The following is a 22,101-nucleotide window of genomic DNA, read 5'->3' on the forward strand; positions in this document are numbered from 1 at the left end:
TTCTGAGGTGGAAAGAAAAATCATCAGTGAATGTGAACTTAAAAAAAAAAAAAAAACACACATAAAGCTATTGTATGACTTCAGACTTGGAATATACTGGGTATACGACTACTACTATGAATTGTATTTATTATTTTTTATTTATTTAAGATTGACAGTTATGGTTTTCATATGACAGAGCTGCATCATAAAGGTTCATTCAGTTTCTCCTTTTGATAAGAACAAAACAGCATTTTGAATTTGGAACAACATGAAGGTCAGAAAACATTTTCGTAAAAAAAATCACAAAAAATCCCGCAGCAGGCTTGATGATTCATTACCTTAGCATTAATTAAATGGATGACCTTTGTCAAAAGCTTTAGACAACCATTGTCTCACCAGACATCTATAAAACACTCTCATTTCACATATGTAGTGACTAGGCGGCCCCTTTCTTTCCTCTGGGGTCTTCTGTGTGCTGTGGGCCTGCTCGCACCTGCTACCCAACACTGTTCATCCCAAAGAAGCTGTAGTGAGAGTTTGCAGCTGTGTTCCAGGCTATTAGCGTTAATTGTGTTTGATTAGAGAGGAACACAATGAGTAGTAGCCATTATGCAGTGATATTTATGTGCTCTGTTCCAAATCTACAGTGGTATTTAGGGTATTGAGTAACTACTTCAACTAATATCTGTGTATTTTTATGCTGTACCAATGCAGTTAGTTTAGCATATGCTAACAGTAGACTCTATTATGAATAATTGTGATGTGCTTTATATGAGGAGCACTGTTTGTGTAGTCGTCTTTTGTAGTGCGTTCCAAATCACTTACATACGAGTTGAATCTGCACCGGCAGAACACATTTGAAAATGTTTAAATCCATTCTGTTGAAATCCAGTTACAGTTTTCCCTCAAAATCTTCATGGAAAAATGGGGGTAAGGGGGTTCACTTCAATTAGGCTGGATTTCGGACAGAGCCATAATGTCGCCCTGCCTTGGACAGTAGCCAGCATTCATCACATTAAATACTGACATTAAACATCATAAAAGCCAATTAATGTCCACGCGTGGCTTTGAAGGTCTTTTTAGTAATCTGCATGACAAAGTTGGTGGCAGGTGCTTATCCTCATGACCGTTCTGGAAGATTGGGGTCTTGGAGGGTGTTGCAGATGGGGACTACGGTCAGTGTGTCATTCCCAGATTGAGCTGCTGCGTCTCAGGGGGTGGATTGTGTTACATTGTGTGTAGTGATGTAATGGGACCTCTCAGCACTCTGCTACTGAGCAGCACCAGGGCATTGTTTGCAGAGAGAATGTACCCGGCACACAAATAGCAGCTCATAGGGATTTTTCTTTTCTTTTTCTTTTCTTTCTTTCTTTTTTTTTTGTACTTTACAATAAGATGCCGCGCAGTGGACTATTAATGCATCTAGGGTGTTTCTCTATGTTTATGACCCCAGTATGCTGCACTGTCAGAAAAAGAAACCAAAAAAGTAACAAAGCTGACGCTGGGGTGGTACCATAAGGTACAAAAGATATAATAGGTACATCTTTGTGCTTTATATGCCACTAATTGATACATGTTATTACCTTAAAGGTACTTATTAATATTGTATTACTACTTTAAATGTGCCTATTAGTACCTTTTGGAAAGAGTAGCAGTCACAGTTTTGTACATGTATCTTGTTGTGTGAGTTTTTCTTATCGCTTCAGACATTTGTTCTATTCAAACGATGGAACAGTGGATTATGGATTCACTCACAACACAGGACCTGAGTGAAAGCATTGAGTCCTGCTGAAGGTTGCTGAGCAGACACAAAAGGCCAGGAGGTCAGGCAACAACGTGCTCCCAAAAATATCACTTAAACGTTGTGCCTAAAATGTTGTGCCTGAAGTACAGGGTTGGAACAACATGGGGGTGAATAAATGAAGCACTGTTCATCTTTGGGTGAACTGTCCAACCTTCAAATGTTTTGAGGTCCATTTTACTTTTCTGTTTTCTTGAAAATGAGTAATTTCTGGGTTGTACCATGTGTGGCACCTTATGGTTAAGGCGGTTTGGCCTTCGTTAAGATTGAAAACAGGCATTCAAGCTGATATTATCCAGGCTCTTTAGCTCCTACACCGGCCAGTCCGGGTGTATATGTAATTTGTGTGTTTTTATGTTGTGTTGATCATCTGTGCACTATAACATTAGCCTTTACTACTGTAGAGTAGGGTGTGTCTCTTTGCGTGGCTATCTTTATAGGCAGAGAAAGAGATGTAAAGAGCAGATAGGCATCACAACACCCCTTTGCAGAATAGTAAATTTCAGTGTTGTGTGGGAGACTTTTCTTTATTTGACTTGGTCTCTCACTGCCACATCTCACACACATTTGGGAAGCAGGAGACCGGTTTCATCCAGGGTGTGGGCCAGATGTCTGCTGCTCTCATCACGCCTATGCCTAAACTCCAGACTGGCACAAACTTGCTGTAACTGCCGGTTAAAGGGGTCAAATAAAGAGAAATTGGGTAGATCTAATAAGAGTTGCAAGTTTAGAAAGTTCACGTACTGTAGCCTTGTGCTGATTTTGGCTTTGTGTAGCACCTACAACTCTACAGATTATTTTGAAGTGTCCCAATGTTCGATGAGCAACTGAAGTTTATTTTCAACAAGATATGATTATTTCAGTCTGATTTTAACAGTTTAAGCCACACATTACATTTTAGATTATTTTTTATTTTTCAAATGCAGCTTTGCAAAGATAATTATTGGAGCGCTTAAAACATGTCAAACAAAAATACTACTTTTCTTTTTTTTTTCTTAAGTTAGGCCTAAGGGTCCACTTAATAAGAAAAATGTTAATAAAATAAAATATTAAAGCTAAACCTGACCCAATCCCCCTGTGAAAAGACAAAACCTAAAGTTATTTTTCATTGACAGACCATATGTGGGAAAACAAGATGTGTCAGATAACGTTAATTGCTGGTAAAAGGGATGTGGTATCTTGTTTTTAGTCCATATAATAGACATTAGTTGCATTATGTGCATTATAACTCTCAATGTTTAAATTGCATTAGGTTCAACAGCATAAATAAAAAATCATGATATGTGTTTATATATATATATATATATATATATGTATATGTAAACCTACAGTACCACATTTTGTCTCTTCGGCTGCTGTAGGATGTAGGCAATACGGAAATGTTGAGCTACCTTTGCTGTTTACAGAGCCACTACATTTGTTTGCTTTCCCAGAATCCCTTTACGATCCAGGGTTTTACTGAAAAAAAAAAAAAAACATTGTCCCTACACTGTGAAATGAAAAATGGCAGTTGTGCAGTACCATTTCAGTTTGTTGTGTCAGTGAGAATGTCAGAAAATGACATTATTAATCACACAAACAAGTCTTAAGACATTTATAAAGGACATAAAAGTCTGTTTTTGTATTTATTTCAGATAATTTTCTTTACAATCAATTCAGCACTGTTTTGTAAGCTGCAAGTGACTCAAGTTCATGTTGTTCATCCCACACATGCTTGCAGGTAATATTGTATAACAAGTGTCTGCAAACAGCTTTTAACATTCACATGGACTTTTGAGTGTGTCATCCTGGTTATTTGTTATCAGCGGTGGCTTTTAGCACAAAGAGAGATGAACTCTGGACTTTGCGTTGGTAGGCATGCTCTTTGGTAGAGAGTGAAGCTTCTCTTCTCGTGTAATTATGGCCACCCACCCTCATCCTTTGCCAGTGAAACACAAAGCAAACTGCCTCTGTCCCTACAGTATTTACTGCCTACAATTCATAGCTGTGTAAGTCAAAAAAAAAAAAAAGAAAAGAAAAAGGAAGCCATTAGGATATAGTGGGAGAAAATGCTCACTTCCCAACTGGAAAGTCCCTTCTATGGGATTGCATGAGAGTTGCATGAGGGCTTTAATATGTTCACACTGTTTGTTCTGGCTCAGGTTGTGTAATATCTAAATCACCTCTTCTCCATCATCAATAGCTCTGGCTCTGAATGCTCATAACAATGTTTGCACGTCCTATGTTTGTCACTTAGGTCAGTTAATATAGTTAAACATCAGTCCACATTATATTTGCCATTGTCAATTTTTAATGTGGAAAACCGTTAACCTAAATATAATTTGGAAATGCATAAAATTGGAAAATTGGAATTTAACTGCGTGTAGTTTCCTTAGCAACAAAGATCTACTCTTTCAATGTGAAAAAATAAATAAATAAAAATCCCTGCAGAATGTTGTGATTGACTAATCAGACTGAAGTATTCCAGAATCCAGAAAGTCGGGTAGTTATTACAGTATGTCTGTTCACCACAACATATCCATGAAATCTGAATATGATTGCTTAACTGCTTTCCAGATATTAAAGTAGCATAGATCTGTGTTGATTTATGATCTGTAATGGTCACATGTCGAAAACTGTGTTATGTCATGAACTTGACCTCAGCCAGTGTTTGCTTTTCTCATTGTTTCCATTCCTCCTTTGACTTTCCTTGTGTTCTCAGAGCTTCGGCAGTGACTACACAACTTTAACACTTGACCTTGATTGTTCACTCATGGAATCGAACTAAAAATGAATCTATCCGGCCATGTGTTTAATTGCTGGCTGTTGTAATTAACCTTTCTCTAAAACATTACTGTTCAGTTTTACATTTTAATAATGTAACTGTTTCTTCAAATAAACCTTGGCTTCATAAGAATGTCAACTTGGAGAACATTTCATTAAATCACACTGTTTACAGAAATGTCTAATTTATTCCTATGAGATGTTCTATAAAGTTTGCAGAAGCAAGCGACCTTTGAGGTAGTCAGCCATACTATACTGTTGAGTTCTGACCATTATATAACCATATTGCACCCCATAATTGTATTTATTTTGGCTCTCAGAATGTGAAGGTGACCCCTCTCCCAGCATGTTCACAAACCCTCTCCCTCATTTCCTGCCACGAGGTTGGATAAACAAGCTTTGGCTCGTGTAGAACGGCCTCCCCTTGGCCACAGCTAAATTGTGCCATGATGGCATGGTTTGTCGTCTCGTGGAGACTGCTTGCCTCCCCGACAGCTCTTCATTCATTGAGGGTCACACTTGGGTCAAGTCCCCCTATTGAGACATGTCAAGCGATGTGTTTTTATGTGGCGTGTTCATCTATTCTTTCTTTGTACCACCAGTCTGTGGTTGTGGTTAAGTTTGAGTATTGAAAAGCCATAAGCTCTCCCTGAGGAGTGAGAGTGAATGAATTAAAGAGGATGGTGCTCTCTGTGGGGCATCAGGATACCAGAACACATGAAGGTTTGTGCTAGACCTCGAAAACCTCTAAAACTGTTTTGAATGGAATACATTTGAGTTCATCCGTTTTCCTGTGTATCAACAAAAGCTTTCTTATAACAGCCTAGACAGCATATTAAGGTATCATAATAGGCTATTCCAAAATATATCTGAAATAACTTGCATTGGCTAAAATCCAAGGCTGAATCATGTACGTTTGAGAACGCAATCCCAGGACACATTGTGAGCTCTAAAGAAAATTCACAGAAGTCTGCAGACAGATAAAAAAAAATATATAAATTATACTATTGTTTTTTGGGGAAAAAATTATAATCTAGTAAATCTAGTAAAATATATTATACTAGAAATGCACAAATTACTAAATATGCATTTGATTTCAATACCTTTTGCTATTAGCATGTTGCTAAGCTAAATTTCACAGAGTTGGTATAAAATAAAAATCCACCCCTTCCGGGTACTTTTCACCTACTGTTTTATGAATACTTGATAAATATTTAAGACATGCTGCTCTTTTTACATCGTTTTTTTTTTCTCTTCCTGCCATACAGTAGGAAAGTCCAATCCAATTTTTATTTTCCTCTCAGCTAGTCACAATTCATTCAGGATTTTCCATCTACCCAAAGGATACATGCAAAACTGGTTGCACTTTCCAAAAAGAACCTATACATGTTCCCTAAAAATGCTTTCCACAAACAGCTTGCTAGGTTTTGGAGTGGGGCCTGAATGGAAGTCTCCATAGGTCTCCTCAAAGGACAGATGTGGGACACGTGAGAGAACATACAGAGCGCAGACGTCAGGAAAGCTGAGTCAGTGCAGACAGAGGGAAGCAGTAAAGTCATCCGGTTTTGGGTGACTAAAAACAGACCGACTCACTCCCTTGTTCTTCCTTTCTGTGGGTGTGAAGGGGCCAATGGAAGGGGGATCCCAACTATAGGTCTCTAGCGCTCTGTTGTTTAAACATTTGTAAGAAACAACACGTTCAAGTACTCTTGTATTAAAACACCCACTTCCAAAAAAGCTGTCCATTTCATAGTTAATTGTATAGTAAAAGTAAAGTTTTTTTTTAATTGATAGTGCATGTCCTCTAATCATACTCCTAATATTTTCTAATTCAGATTTGGTTGGAAAAGGTTTGTGCGCAAACATGCTTATATTGAACATTTAAGAATCACATTGTCTTATTTCACATCTTCCATATGGAAAAGCATCGCATCCGGTGTGTGTTTACTCCTGCAGTCTGTGCAATAGCTTTGTTCAAGAAGCAGCTGAGGTGTTTGTGGCCACCTGGTTGAATGCACTTGCATTTTTCTGCCTTCCTTCTCCGGAGCTTCCGTGATCCATTGTTTGTTCCAGCGGAGTCCATGATCAGTCCACCACAAGCAGGAAAACATTACTTCCACTGTGGCTCATTCAGAAACACATACGGATATCCTATCCTGGTGTAGCGAGCTGTCCAGCCTGCTGAGGCGTGATTCATTATTTGGCTCCGGAGTAGTTTGTCCTGCATCCAGCTCTGTACATTAACAGCATTGATGTCGGTTATACTTTGGGTGTTCCTGTCCTTGTGATTAGTTTTCTCTTTTAAGCAGGGCTATCCGTGGTAGCAACATTCTATTTTCTGCCATGTGCCTTATGTTGCGGCTTTGGCCCTTACCGCAGCCTTACAGAAAGCTGAAATTATGGTTCAGTCTCATGTAGGCCATGTGCTAAAGGACATCCCTCCTCCATTCATCAAGAAGCTCCTGGTCAGATGTGGCTCTTCGGGCCAACAGCCCATGGACTCCTTACTGTAATGTTCCGAGTGGTCCTTTGTTACTACATCTCACCAAGTCTTAAATCAGCCAGAGTGAAGTTTGCATATTGTAGAAATCACTCCCTGTTGTAGAGAAGACTACTCAAACTGACCCCTCTCTCCTAACCTTGTGACGATTGCACAGAGCAGATGTTTTCACTTTACTCTTGATTTCTTCTTTCTCTGCACATGGTGTGGCTCCAGGCGGGGCATGAAGATGAACATCTAATGATTCCCTGGCCTTTTAGTGCAAAGCAAAGCTCAGTTATAGCTCAAAGTTGGATCGGGACGGATACCACACACGCGTCTCCTCCCTTTTGTTATTGGGAGAGTTCTTTTGTCTTTTTTTTTTGTTGCTCTGCTTGAAGACGCCTGAGATTCCATTCATATTCAGATTTTAAACGATTAATTTTCACATGGACCCTTCGCCAGTGTAAAAAAAAAAAAAAGGTTTTGCAATGCATGCTGTGACTCCCTGTAGAATTACAACAATTGTCTAGATTTGTCACTTTGGCAAATTTCCTACAATGGGACCCCTTTCATGGCCCTCTGTCAGGGTTAGGATGACTGTATTATGCCTCTCTTTTGTTCAAGTTGTGTTGGTTTTGCCACCTCACAAAGCTCAAACATCTGCTATCTAGGCCCTGCACGTTTCTGTGTTGATGTAATGCCGCATAGCCGCTCTGGCTCTCCTACTCTCCTCTTTTCCTTGCAAGTCTCTCGCAGGCCTCCGCCCAGAGCCCAAACCTCCATCAGATGGACTCTATACTGTTCACGATTTAGTTTGGAGTGTTAATAGTAATACTTGTGTTAGTATATTATCTTCATAATATAAAAAAATTTTCCCAATCGAGTGAGCTGCTTTGACAGCAATTTGCAAAAATACTGTTGACTGAAGTTACTTTTTTTTTTTTTTTTTTTTTTTTAATGAGAGTATAATATTTATTTGGAGTGAAAGAAGCTATTAAGAGTCCTGTACAAATTTTTTTTTGCAAATTCGAAGCAATGTGTGGCAGCTTCATGGCAATAGGAGTCTGATACAGCTGGCTGTTGCAGTTGAGTAAAAACCTTTTTACTTTATATGTTACTGATTTGAAACACTCTACAAAGGCAGCTTTATGTGCCATACAAATATCCCTATTTATACAAACCTCAGAGGAAACTCACATGAGTTTAGCATAAACATTTTGCATTTGGCTTTCAATGCAGTTTTCAAAGCATAAAAAACTTGTGTATAATAATTGATAGAACTGTTTTTAACCTGTACTGTTATTTAACTGTTTTTCCACCTTATTAAATGCATGTTTTTATAAACGTGACGTCACTTTTAAGCTTGTACACCAAATTTCCACAGGTGAAGGCAGTCATCTCAAGATGAACTTTAAAAATCTCAACTTTGGTCAATGCAACACATTTTTAATGTAAAGCTACTATGTTTGAAAGTTGTATTAAAGTAACCGATACTTCATACATAGCTGTATTGGACAGTGGACAATGGACTTTTCTTGCCATTTTTGGCAATGTGACCACACCTTTAGGGTTTAAGCAAAAGGTGGCATTTTAGAATGTAACATAATTATCTACACACTTTTGGAACAGCCTACGATGCCTTAAAATGCTTTTTCTGTGTAGGCAGCTTGCAAGATTTTGGAGCCATAGTGTCGGAATATGGTCTTTCATTTGAGCCATTTACCCAATTCAGTAAATTTCAGTCTTTGACCCATTTTAGAGCTTAAGGATCCAAATGTATGCATGTCACATCAGAGATGGCTTCTGTCATGGTCATTAAGAACATGCATATCAAAGCAAGAAATTCCATTCAACCTTGGATCTGCTTATCATTGTTCCGGAGCTTTTGTTTTGTACACATGTATACCACTAGCTCTCCATGAAGCTGATCAGTCCAGAATTGTATTCGTCTTAGAGGAGGGGAACTACATGCAACATTTCCCTCACAATCAGACCTATTATTAGTGGTGGTTTTGGAAAATTCCTCAGTAATGATTGCAGAAAAGTACAGACTGTGAGGAAACTGGGAGGTGGAATAAAATGGGTTGAAATTAGCACTGTTTTAGGCGGTGTGTAGTCCAGTTTATTTCGAGCTGATCACTCACCCTGGAAGAGTGTCAGTCAGTATAGCAACATTTACTGACCTACAATCTGCCCTACAAACATGAACTGAGACTGCTGCTTTTTTCTTCTTCTTCCTCCTCAAATGAATCATTTACAATTACATCATTGTTAAAGTGCCCACTGGGTTATAGAATCATATGACCTACTTTTCTTTTGTTTACTGTCCTGGAATTTCTGGAGAATGATTCTAATTACTGACTCTTTTCATTCAGAAGCTATATCCTGTTCGTTTCCAATCAAAGAATAAAAACATAAATGCAATGGTCCCCAGTATAGACTGTTAACACTGAGGAATTTCTTTTGTCCCCAACTGATGCCTCCATCAATAAAAAATGAATTTGCTGCAAAGCAGAATGATTCAACTGACTATGTGCTGGAGGGTTGTGACTGAAATATGGAATCTAGGTTTCAGCACTGCAGGGGAAAACAATGGTACATGCAAATAATAAAATGCAACTAACTATATACTCATGCATAGTTAAACCTAGCCTTTTCAAAAGTCTATTCTAATGTGTATGTGAAATAGTAGTGCTATACACCTCAAAGTTTAAATGAAAGAACAATATTTAGTTATGTTTTAATGATGTATGTCTCCTAGTTTTGCCAAGAATTTACTTATACACTGGTGTGACCGTCATTGACGATTCCCAAATCTAAACCATGCATTGCCTATCCTCTTATCAAAGCATATAACAAAGTGCTCTGAATTTACCATCAGTTTTTTTATATATAAAGTTCAGATGGTGAAAGTAAATTGCTTATACAAGGTGCCTAATTGCAAATAAAAGTTTTGCTTTGTCAAACCTTTAAAACCTGCATATTCTCTCTCTCTTCTCAGTTATGCTCTGGCAGATGAGGCCTACCGGTCCCTGCGGGATCAAGATAAAGACCAGTGCATTCTCATCACTGGAGAGAGCGGGGCAGGAAAAACGGGTAAGACCACTTAAAAACATTTCAACACGAGTCAAGCTAATCAGTAACTAATTAACATTAGTGATGCTTCCACTTTGATATATTTAAGTTGGATTAATCTACAATCTAAAGTAATGATTTTGATTAAATTAGTTTTTGCGGACTAACATACCTCTTTGAAGTGTGCAGTCCATCTGTGTTGGAGCTTTTTCAAAAATGCATTTAGATTCTTCATGTCAAACCGTTCATCTGCTGTTGGGACTCAGATCAAAATCTACAAATGGGGAGCAGGTGCGGTGTTTCTGAAAATTTATGAGCCAGTCATTACTGTATTCAGTGTTTTCATTCGGCTCCCATCCAGAGTTTACATACGGATGCAGTTTCATATTCTCCCTTTTGAGACCTTTTCCTTTGTGTTTTAATAGCAAGTTGCTAATTGTTTAGAGTAATTAAGTTGTGCCTGCCTATCAGTCTTTACAGAAGAAACATTTGCTTTAGACCAAGTAGAGATGATCAAACAATGAATGACCTACAGATTGAAAAATGAGGTAATATAAACACAATCTTTTTATTTTCGTTTCGAATTGCAAGCGTTCATCTAACAAGCAAGTATAATATTGTGACTTTCTGAGTTTGTTCATGTCAGCTCAGCTCTATAATGTTCTTTTGGAAGAAGCTGTTTTATTACTTTACAAATGCTGATGTTAAACCACAGCCATTTAGCAGTACAAATCTGGAGTCCTCTTGGTTTAAAATGGGCATCTTTCTGTGCCAACCATTGAAAACCAGGACATCCAACAGTCAAGGCAATGAGATGAATGGGGATTGTGGTAATCCACATCGACATACTGCAGACTACAGAGCAAGAGATATGAAAATCATTTACGGTTAGTCAAGGTCACTGTGTTAATTTCAAAATGCTCTTCTGCAATGATGAAAATCAACCCTTGCTCAGAAATAAACGAAATTGTGCTCACTTATTCAGTGTTCAAGCTATGTGAAATGAGGGGTTATAGCATTATTTTCTATCTGCTTGATTATCGCTCTGCCATCCCTTCATGTATTCGGCTTGATCAAAATGTTTCATACTTTTAAGTCCTGTGAATTGAGCAGAATCCAAAAATAGCCATAAATCTCAAAAAACATAAGTGGGCGTCTTTCCCTTCAGAAAACATTTCATATCTGCACTTCTGTGCACAAGTCACTGCTCTCAGGTCCAGACATGGGAAAGTCATTAAGCGTCGAACAAGATAAATCTTACACAGCCGTTAGTGCCAAGTAGATTAAAATCATTCCATGTAAAAACTGGAACCGAGTTTTAACGTTAAGAAAAATAATAATGATAATCACTAGTTTAACATAATTATTTACTAAATTAACTAAAAGAAGAAATTTAGAAAATATATTTATTACATTTATTTATTTATTTTTCACTTCAAGTTATATTTGCCAAACTTGAAATTGACACACAGGCTTTCCATTATATTAAAGTTGTTCTGTCATCTCTTCATAATTAATAGTATCAGCTCTTTAAACGGCTGATCTCATAGTTGGCTTTGAAAGAATGAGGGAGTCTGGGTTCTCATGTGAGGTGGGAAAGGCGTTTGCTCTCTGGAGGATGGGTAGAGTTGATGTAAAGGGGATTTTTGGGGTGAGGTCTCGTCTAGAAGATGACCCCTGACCTCATTCTTCTGTGGTCTGTTTTTCAGAGGCCAGTAAGTTTGTGATGTCATATGTGGCAGCAGTGTGTGGGAAGGGCCAGGAGGTGAACAAAGTGAAGGAGCAGCTGCTTCAGTCCAATCCTGTGCTTGAGGGTGAGTCTTCCACATCTTCTGTTTTTGCACCAATTACCTTGTCTGTATGTCGTTTCACACCTTTAAGAGATCCAGGTTCCTTGTCTTGCCTTAAAACTGAGACATTGGGGTGTGCTTGAAAGTATCAGGTTCACCTTCTTGTAGGCAAGTTTGGGAGCAGATGATTCGAGTCCTACATCATATGAGTGTTCCCATAATCTTGTCCCACTTTCAACTAAAGGGCAAAAACAGCATCTTGGTCCCTGTTGGCAATCAGACAGCTGTGTTTTTATGTGGGGCCATGAACAGGAAATGCCCATAAGCAATGAGATGGAGATGAAGTAGGAATGTCCAGTGCTTCTTGGCAGCAGGACTCAGAGCAGAGTGAAGTCCCACATCTGTGAGAGTTTAGCTGCTGGAAGTAATGAGCCCCACTCTGGGGGTCCTGCACATTTCCTGCTGCATGTTTCTCTACCATAGACTCTCTGTATATATGTAGTTTATATATAGGGAGATCATGTTTTAAGAAGGAAAATTAAAAAAAAATGTGTTACATTTAATGTCGTAATAATGAATAATAAAGATTCTTTGTCGTTTTGGTTCCATTAAGTACCTTTAAAAAACGTTAAATTGCACCAAAGGTTATTTTATAATAGAAAAAAAGGTTCTTTAGACTTAAAAAAAATAAAAAAATAAAAATAATCTTCACTCTAAGATCATAAAACCTTTATTTGTAAGTATGATTAATGGTAATTTCACTGGAGGAAGAAATGGAATCTGAAAAAAAAATAGCTGTGAAACTAAATTAAATATGGATTTTTTTTTTATTTATTTATTTTTTTGTACGCAGGTTTCCAATACATGATCTTTGAAATCTTCCCTGAAGAAAATCATGAAAATTCCCTGAAAAATATTGTGACGATTAATAAATCCTAAAAAGACTATAGACTGTACTGTAGAGTTTCTATAACAAGGATAATATATAGTGCATCTCAGAAAAATAGAATAATATAATTCAAAAAGTAAAACATTTTCTTAACTTTCATATATTCTAGATTCATAAAATGTAAAACATTACAAAAGTTTGCTTATTTTTATTTTGATGATTAATAAAATAAAGCTGACTTGACAGAAGGTCATTACTGAAAGTGCTGGCTGTTCACAGAGTGCTGTATCAAAGCATATTATGTGCAAAGTTAACTGGAAGGAAGAAATAGAGTAGGAAAATGTGGACAAGTGACAGGAATTACCGAAAACTTGAGAATACTGTCAAGCAAAGCCGATTCAAACACTTGGTAGAGCTTCACAAGGACTGGACTGAAGCTGGAGTCAGTGCATCAAGAGTCACCACACTCAGACGTCTTCAGGAACAGGGCTACTAAGCCACTTCTGAAACAGAAACAACGTCATGATATGGGGAGTTTGTGCTAACGTAGCCCCAACCAAGTAATGAGTGCATAAATTAACATACTTTAAATAAATTGAACATTTATGTTTTGCAAATCCTTGCATGGTTATTCTAATATTTTGAGATACTGGATTTTTGACTTTCATGTAAACTCTAATCATCAAATTTTAAAACAAACCAAAAAAAACTTTAAAATGTTTTACATTACATGCAATGAATCTAGAATACATGACAGTTTCCGTTTTTGAAATAATTTACAAAACAAATGAACTTTTTCAACGCTATTCTAATTTTGAGATGTACCCGTGTGTGTGTGTGTGTGTGTGTGTGTGTGTGTGTGTATGTGTATATATATATATATATATATATATATATATATATATATATATATATATATATATATATATATATATATATATACACACACATACACACACACACACACACACAAAGGAATCTAAGATATGATCATGCAGAATAAGGCACTGATATGTGCTTCACTAATAAATAGACATATGCTGGTGGTTATAAGCAGCTACTTCCTGAAGTGGAAGGTTGCATTATTGGATACATTATTCTGTTCATTGTGCTGTTTTGTATACTGCAAATGTATTAAGTCATCTGGATATTTCATGCATGCAGAACATTATTACAGAACATGTATCATGTACTAGAGTATTTTTTTTTTGGAACTTAGCATTTGTTTGAAAACAAACAAATGTTCTGAAAGCACATTCAAATATGAATTTGTTTAGCTTGTGTATCAAACTGTAAAGCATGACTCTGGCGATGCCAAGGTCATGGGTTCAGCTGATAAAATGTAAAGCTTGAACGCAAATTCTGAACACAATAAACTACTTAGAATAAATGTATCTGCCAAATCTGGACACGTACATTCCATTCAGTGTCTATTAGAGTTAACGAAGATAGTCATTCATGTTTAAAATGGACGCTTTATTGAAGGACATGTGGAATTGTTTTTATTCATAATTTTAGGCCATCTTATGCTCCGTGAATATGATGAAATGCACCTGAGAGGACTCGGGATAATTTTTCCACAAGATTGCATCCGTCAAAGTAGAAATGTAGTACTAAATGAATCTGGCTTGACTAACTTTCATGTTATTCCATTGCAGCCTTTGGGAACGCCAAAACTGTGAGGAATGACAACTCATCTCGATTTGTGAGTGTCTCTCTTTTTTTTTTTTTTGACAGAATACTTTACGAGTGTTTTGATGCTGCTCCTCCCTCTAGAGTGTGTTTGTTTTAGATCAGATCAACATGGACTTTTGATCCGTAATGTGAACACAGGCAAATGATTCTATTACTTTGTCAACCCACCCCTAAAGTGATGCAATGCTTTTCTTGGGAGTTTGATTTTGCAAAAATTATACTGCAACCTTTCTGGTTTGCTTTGTGTTCTGCTGCACATCTGGCCCTATTCTGACACAGCAACTCTAGAGTGATTGCTCTTCGTGCGTATAGCAAGATTCAAACAGAACTCTGTGTAACCTTTCTGGCAACCACCTCCAGATGCCTTTGAGTCGGTTCTTTTTTTCCCTGTTGTCCATGAGGAGAGGCTCCCACAATGCCATTTGCACAGAGATTAGCACAGTTAAATATATGTGTTTATGTGTTTATGTGTTTAATGCCGCCGCTCTTTGACAGTCTGGCCCTTTTCCAGATGTCCGTCCCAGCCTGACCACACAAAGTAAAGATACTGAGCTATAGAGTGTGTACTTACAGAGGTCAGACCACACAGCATTGTCCAGCGTGTGCTTTCAGAGGTTCAACAGAGGTGCTGTTCAGTTTACATAACAGGGAACATTGAACAGTGCTGAGTCAATGTTGTTGTTGTTGACGTTTATCCTCAGGAAAACTTACCAGATCTAAATTTTACTAACTCGTGGGTCAAAATTGAGTTTGTTGAGCACTCTTACTAGCTCTTGCAATCACCCACATGAGACAATCAGTGTGTTACATAACAAGCTTTAGCCAGGAACCATTTATTTCTGTGACTGTTTTAAAACCTAGCCTATATCTATATCGATAGATAGATAGATAGATAGATAGATAGATTTTTCCAAAATAGGTCAAGCGGTAAAAAAAAATAGCAAAGACAACATAATTTCATGGAAATAACAGCTGCAACATACTTTGCATGTGTGCATAAGAATGCATGCTTCTAGGTGTAATAATGAAGACAATGAGCCATTATTTGCAACCTCAGTGAAACAGATTTAAAAATATGTATGTAACTGCAAGCACTTTACAAGGGAGAGAAAACATGCATTATGGATACAGACAAACTCATGAAGACAGGCATTGAAAAATACTGTGCTATCATCCTTTATTACTAAGAGCAACAGACCAAATCTAAATCCAGAAAAAAGGAGTAGCCTATATTTTATATATATGTGTGTGTGTGTGTGTGTGTGTGAAATACTCATTTTGTGAATGAAACACTTCTTCAGATTATATGTTAAATGATCAATATAAGCCTGTTGCTGTTTTACCCACTTCAGACATTAGGCCTAATGTGCAGGGTTTTTTTTCTTCAAATTATAGCTAAAGGGTTTGCAATGATTAATTTTAAATCTAGATTAAATGAAGGTTTATCTAATAATTCTGTTGCACCAAACTTGAAACATTAAAAAATTAAGTAGGTTTACATTTTTTACCCATGGATTTAAATTATATTTAAGATTTACCTTAATCCTGTTGCACCATAACTTTAAACTCCGATTTAAATCTTGATTATGAATTCACTTTAAACTTAAAGGAGGTTTAAATAAAATGCACATGCAATTAAAATGTAACTGATCCCACAAAAAAAGTAGATATCTGACAAAAACAGGTCTCAGAAGTGTTTATTACAAATAAAAATGTTAATGAAAGCACATTTCAACTGCTATACTGTTACAACTTTTCAGAGTTACAAGTAATTTTCAGCTGTTACTTCCTGTGCTGTAGGAGTTCTAGGAGTTTATTCAGCAGCCTCTGAGGCGGTTTCCTTTTTGAAGAGCTGTTGGATATAAATAAAGAGGGAAAAATGTAACTGGCTCCAGAGACACTGGGCATACTGTTCCTTTCCCAAATAGTGTGCAGGGACAGAAAGACCCAAAAAGTTTATCTTACAATTACAGCAGTAAAAAAAAAGCCTATGCTCCCACAGAAGTCCATTACTCCATTGCAAATCTATGTATGATTGGCAGCGTGTGTTGGAGAATTGAGGGATTTTATTTTTTTTCTTCTCCTATTTGCCTCACAGAAGGCTCAGATTTCATCCCTATTTGCAGTGATGGCTGCCCTCGTTGTCATGCGTCTTTTCCTACCACCAAGAACCACAAAAGAGCCACGTGGTTCTCCGCAGCAAGCCTGCCATTAGTACCAAAGGCCTTGATGCAATGTCACCATTGCTTCTTAGACCTTAGCTTCTTAGTAATATCTTATTTTGACTTCACAGGAAGGCCATTTTTAAACGATAATAAAAAGATACATGTCATCAACTAACCTACCCATGCACTTTTTATGGGATGTGCTAACAATTTCTTCTCTTTCTACAGGGGAAGTACATGGATATCGAGTTTGACTTCAAAGGAGACCCCCTTGGTGGAGTCATCAGTAATTGTGAGTATAATTACAAGGTGGAAAGCAAGGAGTATCCCTGTAATACTTCCCAAGTAGAAATAAAGAAATAGTCCACCCCAAATCTGTCATTATTTATTCACTCTCATGTCGTTCCAAGCCCATATGCGGTTTAATTATGTCTAAAGTGCAAAAGACAGAAAAATGTTCATGCAGTTTTTGTTCCATACAGTAACATTGTGATTTTGACTGTCAACCTCCCAAATGTACAAAACAACCATTATAAAATAGTCAAAATATGACTTTCTTTAGAAATTCTCCTTTTGGGTTTTCTGAAGAAAAGTCATGTGAGTGCACAGGCAACATGCAAGGGAGAATAAAAGATGATAGAACAATTTAATTTTAACTTTTTTTCCTCTCTAAGAATTTAATTCAAGTGGCTGTGTCTTTACTTTAGCTCCCAGCTGTGTGCTCTCGGAGAGGTTTTTGGGAAACTGCTGCATTTATACACACACAAACCATCCAGAATGTGTCCTTATTTTGTAGCACCATAGCAATGGTTCCTGTTATATCCCTGAGCCTATCTCAATAAATTCAAAGCCAGACCAGCAGTGTAGTTGGCTTGGCACACATGCTCTTGACTGTTGAAGCCAGTGCACCATTTAGCTAAATGTTTTGCATGCATTTGGTTCATGTACAGTGGGTAGTTAAAATTATTAGGAATCTCTAGGAGTCTCTAATACATCACTACATATTTTAACATTGAATAATGATAATGTTGACAACATTGAGAGTGCATTTTATTTACGTGTCAGCTAACCTGTTAAATAGTTACTAAAATAGCAGGCAATTTCTAAACTGTAGAGACATTTATCTGGTCAAAAATGTGGTTTATGCCACTATGACAGGTGACCTTAAAATCTTTAAATGGAAACGAAGGTGCTACCATTTGGCATGGAGAGATAATTGAGAGATCATTAATCCCACAGCAACTTCCTCTAGCAGTTGACACAGTTTGTCCATTTGCTCATTGATTTGATGAGAGTTTGTAACCTATATAGTACAGCAGTTTGAGTAACCAGTCGATCAGATAGTGTGCCACAGTCCACGTGAGAACCGATCGGTCTCCCACTCTTAATGATGCTGATGTGATTTATCTACAGCACTCCATCACATGCAGGGAAGTCACTACATCTAATTGACAACATAATTTTTTTTTTTTTTTTTTTTTTTTTTGCTGATATTTGGATCCGCACAGAATTACTTCACTTGACAGTCACCCCTTCAGCTCTGATATAGAAACGCCTCTGCTCGGGTTTATGAACACAGTGACTTTACTTGAGGACAGCAAGACCTTCACCTGTTTTTCAGTTATCTCTTATTTTGACTCCACAAACATATACAGCGAAAGACACAGGAAGTGGGAGCAAAATGTTACTATGATTAGAAAAGCTTTTAACAGACCAGAGTTTTTACTGAAGTCTGGGTAGACTTGCACCAGCCGTTCATAAGTTCAGGAACACAAAGTAGTTGTAACGCTCTGTACTTAATTTGTTCTTAAAACAGAACGTAGCTATGTGTAGTTCAGTATTACGGCATTTAATCTTAATGATCCAATAGCATACTAACTTATTTTGCCTCAAATAACGGCACAAATATTCATTTGAATTAATAAACTACATAATAACCACATATTTACAGAAACCTCCGATCGGGATAACAGTTTGAATAAAACAGCAGATTGACTGAATTGCAACAATAAGCGGTTGTTTTAGATGACAGACTTCAATCCTTTAGACGCTAATAAAGAGTAAAATAATAAATATATTTATAAGTAATGGACCGATCAGTAATTGATGACAGCAAAAAATTGACTTATGTTTGACATGCACAAGGCTGAACGATGTACATAGAGGTAAATTAAGCCAAATTTGTGTTAAAAAAAGCTGCTAACAATGTCATTTATTCACATAATGTCCTCAGCAATTTCATGTGTGTCTAAAGTACTGAAGTCAGGTGAAAAAGGAGCTATTTGGGGTGCAATTCAGTTGTTACTTAATGTAAATAGAATCTGCATATTATACCCTATTATTTATACATTATTTATGGGGTGGATAATTTTATCAGTTGTTTATTATTCATGCAACCATACATATTGCTGTTATAGTTTTTATTTATAACCATTATTTAGCTGATAACATTGTCTAGTGCTCTTGTGAATGTTTATAGCTTGATTTTGTGAAAGTTTAATTACTATACTGAATGACTTGGCATAGATTTCTTAATGGCCACTGTTTGCGTATTTCATTTTATTCTGTACCCTACTTGCTCTACAGATCTCTGCACTAGTGTTAAATGCGACCGGTTTTGACAGCATTTATAATGTTTCTGACAGGTTATATACATATATACATTATTGCTATTAAAATACCTATAAATAAATAAAATAAACAGAAATGTTCAAATAAAGATATCGCTGACCCTAAACTGCAACTTCCTCATTTATTAACTTTCTAAAGTGTCAAATTAAGTGGAAAAGACAAGCCAAAAAAAAAATGCTTATAGCTGGATCTGTCCGTGCTCTCTCTCACAACACTCCAAAGACTCGTTCACTTCGGCAGCATCTCGTAGCGATTATTTTCATACCACGGACCCTAAACATTCTGAATTATAAATGCAGACATCCAATATGAGGAGTTTAACAGCAAATACATCATTCAGAGAACAAATTTTATTTTTGAACATGACACCTCTGTCACCTCATAGCTGGCTATGGGCCTGCTCATGCACAGCTGGTGCAGTTGGTCTCTGCGGTCTAAAATCAGTCTAGTTTAAACCGTTAGTTTCATGTAGTCTGCACAATAGAATCTATTGTGATTTGCTTCAAAACAACCAAGTTTCATGTCCACATACAGGCTATAACAGGATGCTACAGACTGCTGTGAAGCCTGGGGGCTTTCCTCCAAAATAAGAAGCAGTCTTAGAGTTATCTGATACAGCATCATTTTCTTTACTTGAAACTGTTAAGATGATTTGAGCAAACAGACTTCATTCGCCAGAACTCTGTTTTTAAACCTACTGAACAGCCTAAACTGAAACTATCAATAAGATGACAAAAGACAAGTGGATTATGTACAACAGGTTTTTAGCAAATTTGGAAATCAGATATGATCAAACACAGGGGCCAAAACAGTTTTGCCACAAAGTGAGGTTGGATTGAAAGCAGTGGACTAAACAATAGACCAAATGGAGAATACTTGTTTTAATATCATTATACCCCTATAATGGCACATTCTGTTCAGTTATCTTGCTCTAAGTTTATATGCAAGAATTTGTCCTGTGTGAATGGCCATTTAATTAGCAGCTCACAGTAAGGCAGCTTGCTAGGTTTTTGAGTAAGTCAATTCAAATCAATGCAGAGAAGAAGAACTTCTACTTTTTGATTGGAGGACAGGAGTTACTGGCTATTACTGGAGTTGTGTTAAAGCAGTAACAAAGGTCTGCGAGTGTACAGAAGGTGGAAGGTCAGAGTGGAGTCCCCTCAGGGATGAAGTTTTCCTGCATTCCTCAGACTCATCCTGCCTCAGACGCTACTCTTACACCAGACAGCATGAGTTATCTCTGGAAGTTAAAGAAGAGGATTGGGGAGAAGAGAGACAAGGGATATTTGATTATTGTTGAGGTAGATTCCACAACAGGGGATCTTTTAATAGGGCTATAAACTATTACTGAGATTGTGGACCACAGCCAATAAGCCACTGCTGTGACAGGCATCAGATAAAACAGGAAGTGACAGCTGCTAATTGCCATCTTGCTTTTAAAAATTTACGTTTTAGTTTAGGGTGTGTGTATATGTGACGCTGGACCACAAAACAAAGTCTTATGTGTCAGTTTTTCGAAATTGAGATTTATACACCAGGTATAAATAGCAGAATAAATAAGCTTTCCATTGATGTATGGTTTGTTAGTATCTGACAATATTTGGCCGAGATGCAACTATTTGAAAATCTGGAATCTGAGGGTGCAAAAAAAAAATAAAAAAATTAGAAAATCACCTTTAAAGTTTTCCAAATAAAATTCTTATCAATGCATATTACTAATCAAAAATTAAGTTTTGATATATTTACAGTAGGAAATTTACAAAATATCTTCATGCAACATGATCTTGTTGCCATAAAAGAATGATTAAAAGACTGCGTTTGAGTGATTAAAGACTGGTTTTGTGGTCCAGTTTAAACTGTCAAAAAAGGTTTTATTGGTGCTTTAACTCATAGATGATACTGCTGCACGAGTTGCTTTATAAACAATGCTTCATATCTCATATCAAGCTAATAAATGTTATTGATGATAAGCTAATCAAGACTTTGTGCTGATGTTGCTGTTTTCTAACGAGCACACATCTGGATGGAGCGTGGGTGGTGTGACATGTTTCTCTCCCCATAGATGAATATCTCCTGTGAGACTTCCTGTCTCAATCTGAATACAATGAACAATGCAAACTTGACCATGGATACCTAAATATTCAATCTGATATAAACAGGAAAACACCATTGTTTTTCTCTGAAATGGCTGTTCAGAGTAGGAGAGCATTGTCTACAGCCAGTTTCATCTGTGTGGATTTCTTCACTGGGAATTCCGTCATTAACATTTATTTATTTATGAAGTTGAAAACAAATGATGTGCATGACAGTCTTGTATCTTATGTTAGGCCTGTCGTTTAAGTTGAAACATTATCTTAACGTTCTCTCTGTGGATAAAATGAGTTGAATTTAAGCTGAGTATGCTCATGAAATGTTTTGTGCTTTTCACATTTTCATATTTCCCTTTTGCAGATCTTTTGGAGAAATCCCGTGTGGTAAAGCAGCCCAGGGGCGAGAGGAATTTCCACATCTTCTACCAGCTGCTTTCTGGAGCATCAGATGACACGCTCCGTAAGAGACCACTTGCAGAGTTGATATGATTACATGTGCATTTCCAAAGCACAATTCATTCAGTGGCTTTCAGAAGATAGTGTGGAAAAGATTGCTGGATTGCACTGTAACATACCTGAGCTAAAGACTCTGGGAACAGAATTTATGGTTAATTTGTTCTTTGCATAGTGTTAGTTAGAGCATAATCATTATTTGACATTTTTAATAAAAGAGAACACCAAAAAAGGCTTGGATTTCAGGCATCAAAGGGGTAAGTGGAGCAGAATACCACATAGATG

General features: G+C 37.0%; 1 protein-coding gene across 8 annotated transcripts in view; it reads left to right on the forward strand.

The window, feature by feature from the left end:
• myo1b (myosin IB) overlaps positions 1 to 22,101 on the forward strand; it is a 67,285-nt gene that overhangs the window by 21,317 nt on the left and 23,867 nt on the right. For all 8 annotated transcript variants that reach the window (XM_026272558.1, XM_026272559.1, XM_026272560.1 and 5 more), the window contains 5 exons: positions 10,030 to 10,124; positions 11,813 to 11,917; positions 14,441 to 14,487; positions 16,871 to 16,934; positions 21,725 to 21,823. In XM_026272558.1, the coding sequence (XP_026128343.1) occupies positions 10,030 to 10,124; positions 11,813 to 11,917; positions 14,441 to 14,487; positions 16,871 to 16,934; positions 21,725 to 21,823 (410 nt within the window). The remainder of the gene's footprint in view (positions 1 to 10,029; positions 10,125 to 11,812; positions 11,918 to 14,440; positions 14,488 to 16,870; positions 16,935 to 21,724; positions 21,824 to 22,101) is intronic.

The sequence above is a fragment of the Carassius auratus genome, chromosome 9 (assembly GCF_003368295.1).
Source record: "Carassius auratus strain Wakin chromosome 9, ASM336829v1, whole genome shotgun sequence".
Classification (NCBI taxonomy): Eukaryota; Metazoa; Chordata; class Actinopteri; order Cypriniformes; family Cyprinidae; genus Carassius; species Carassius auratus.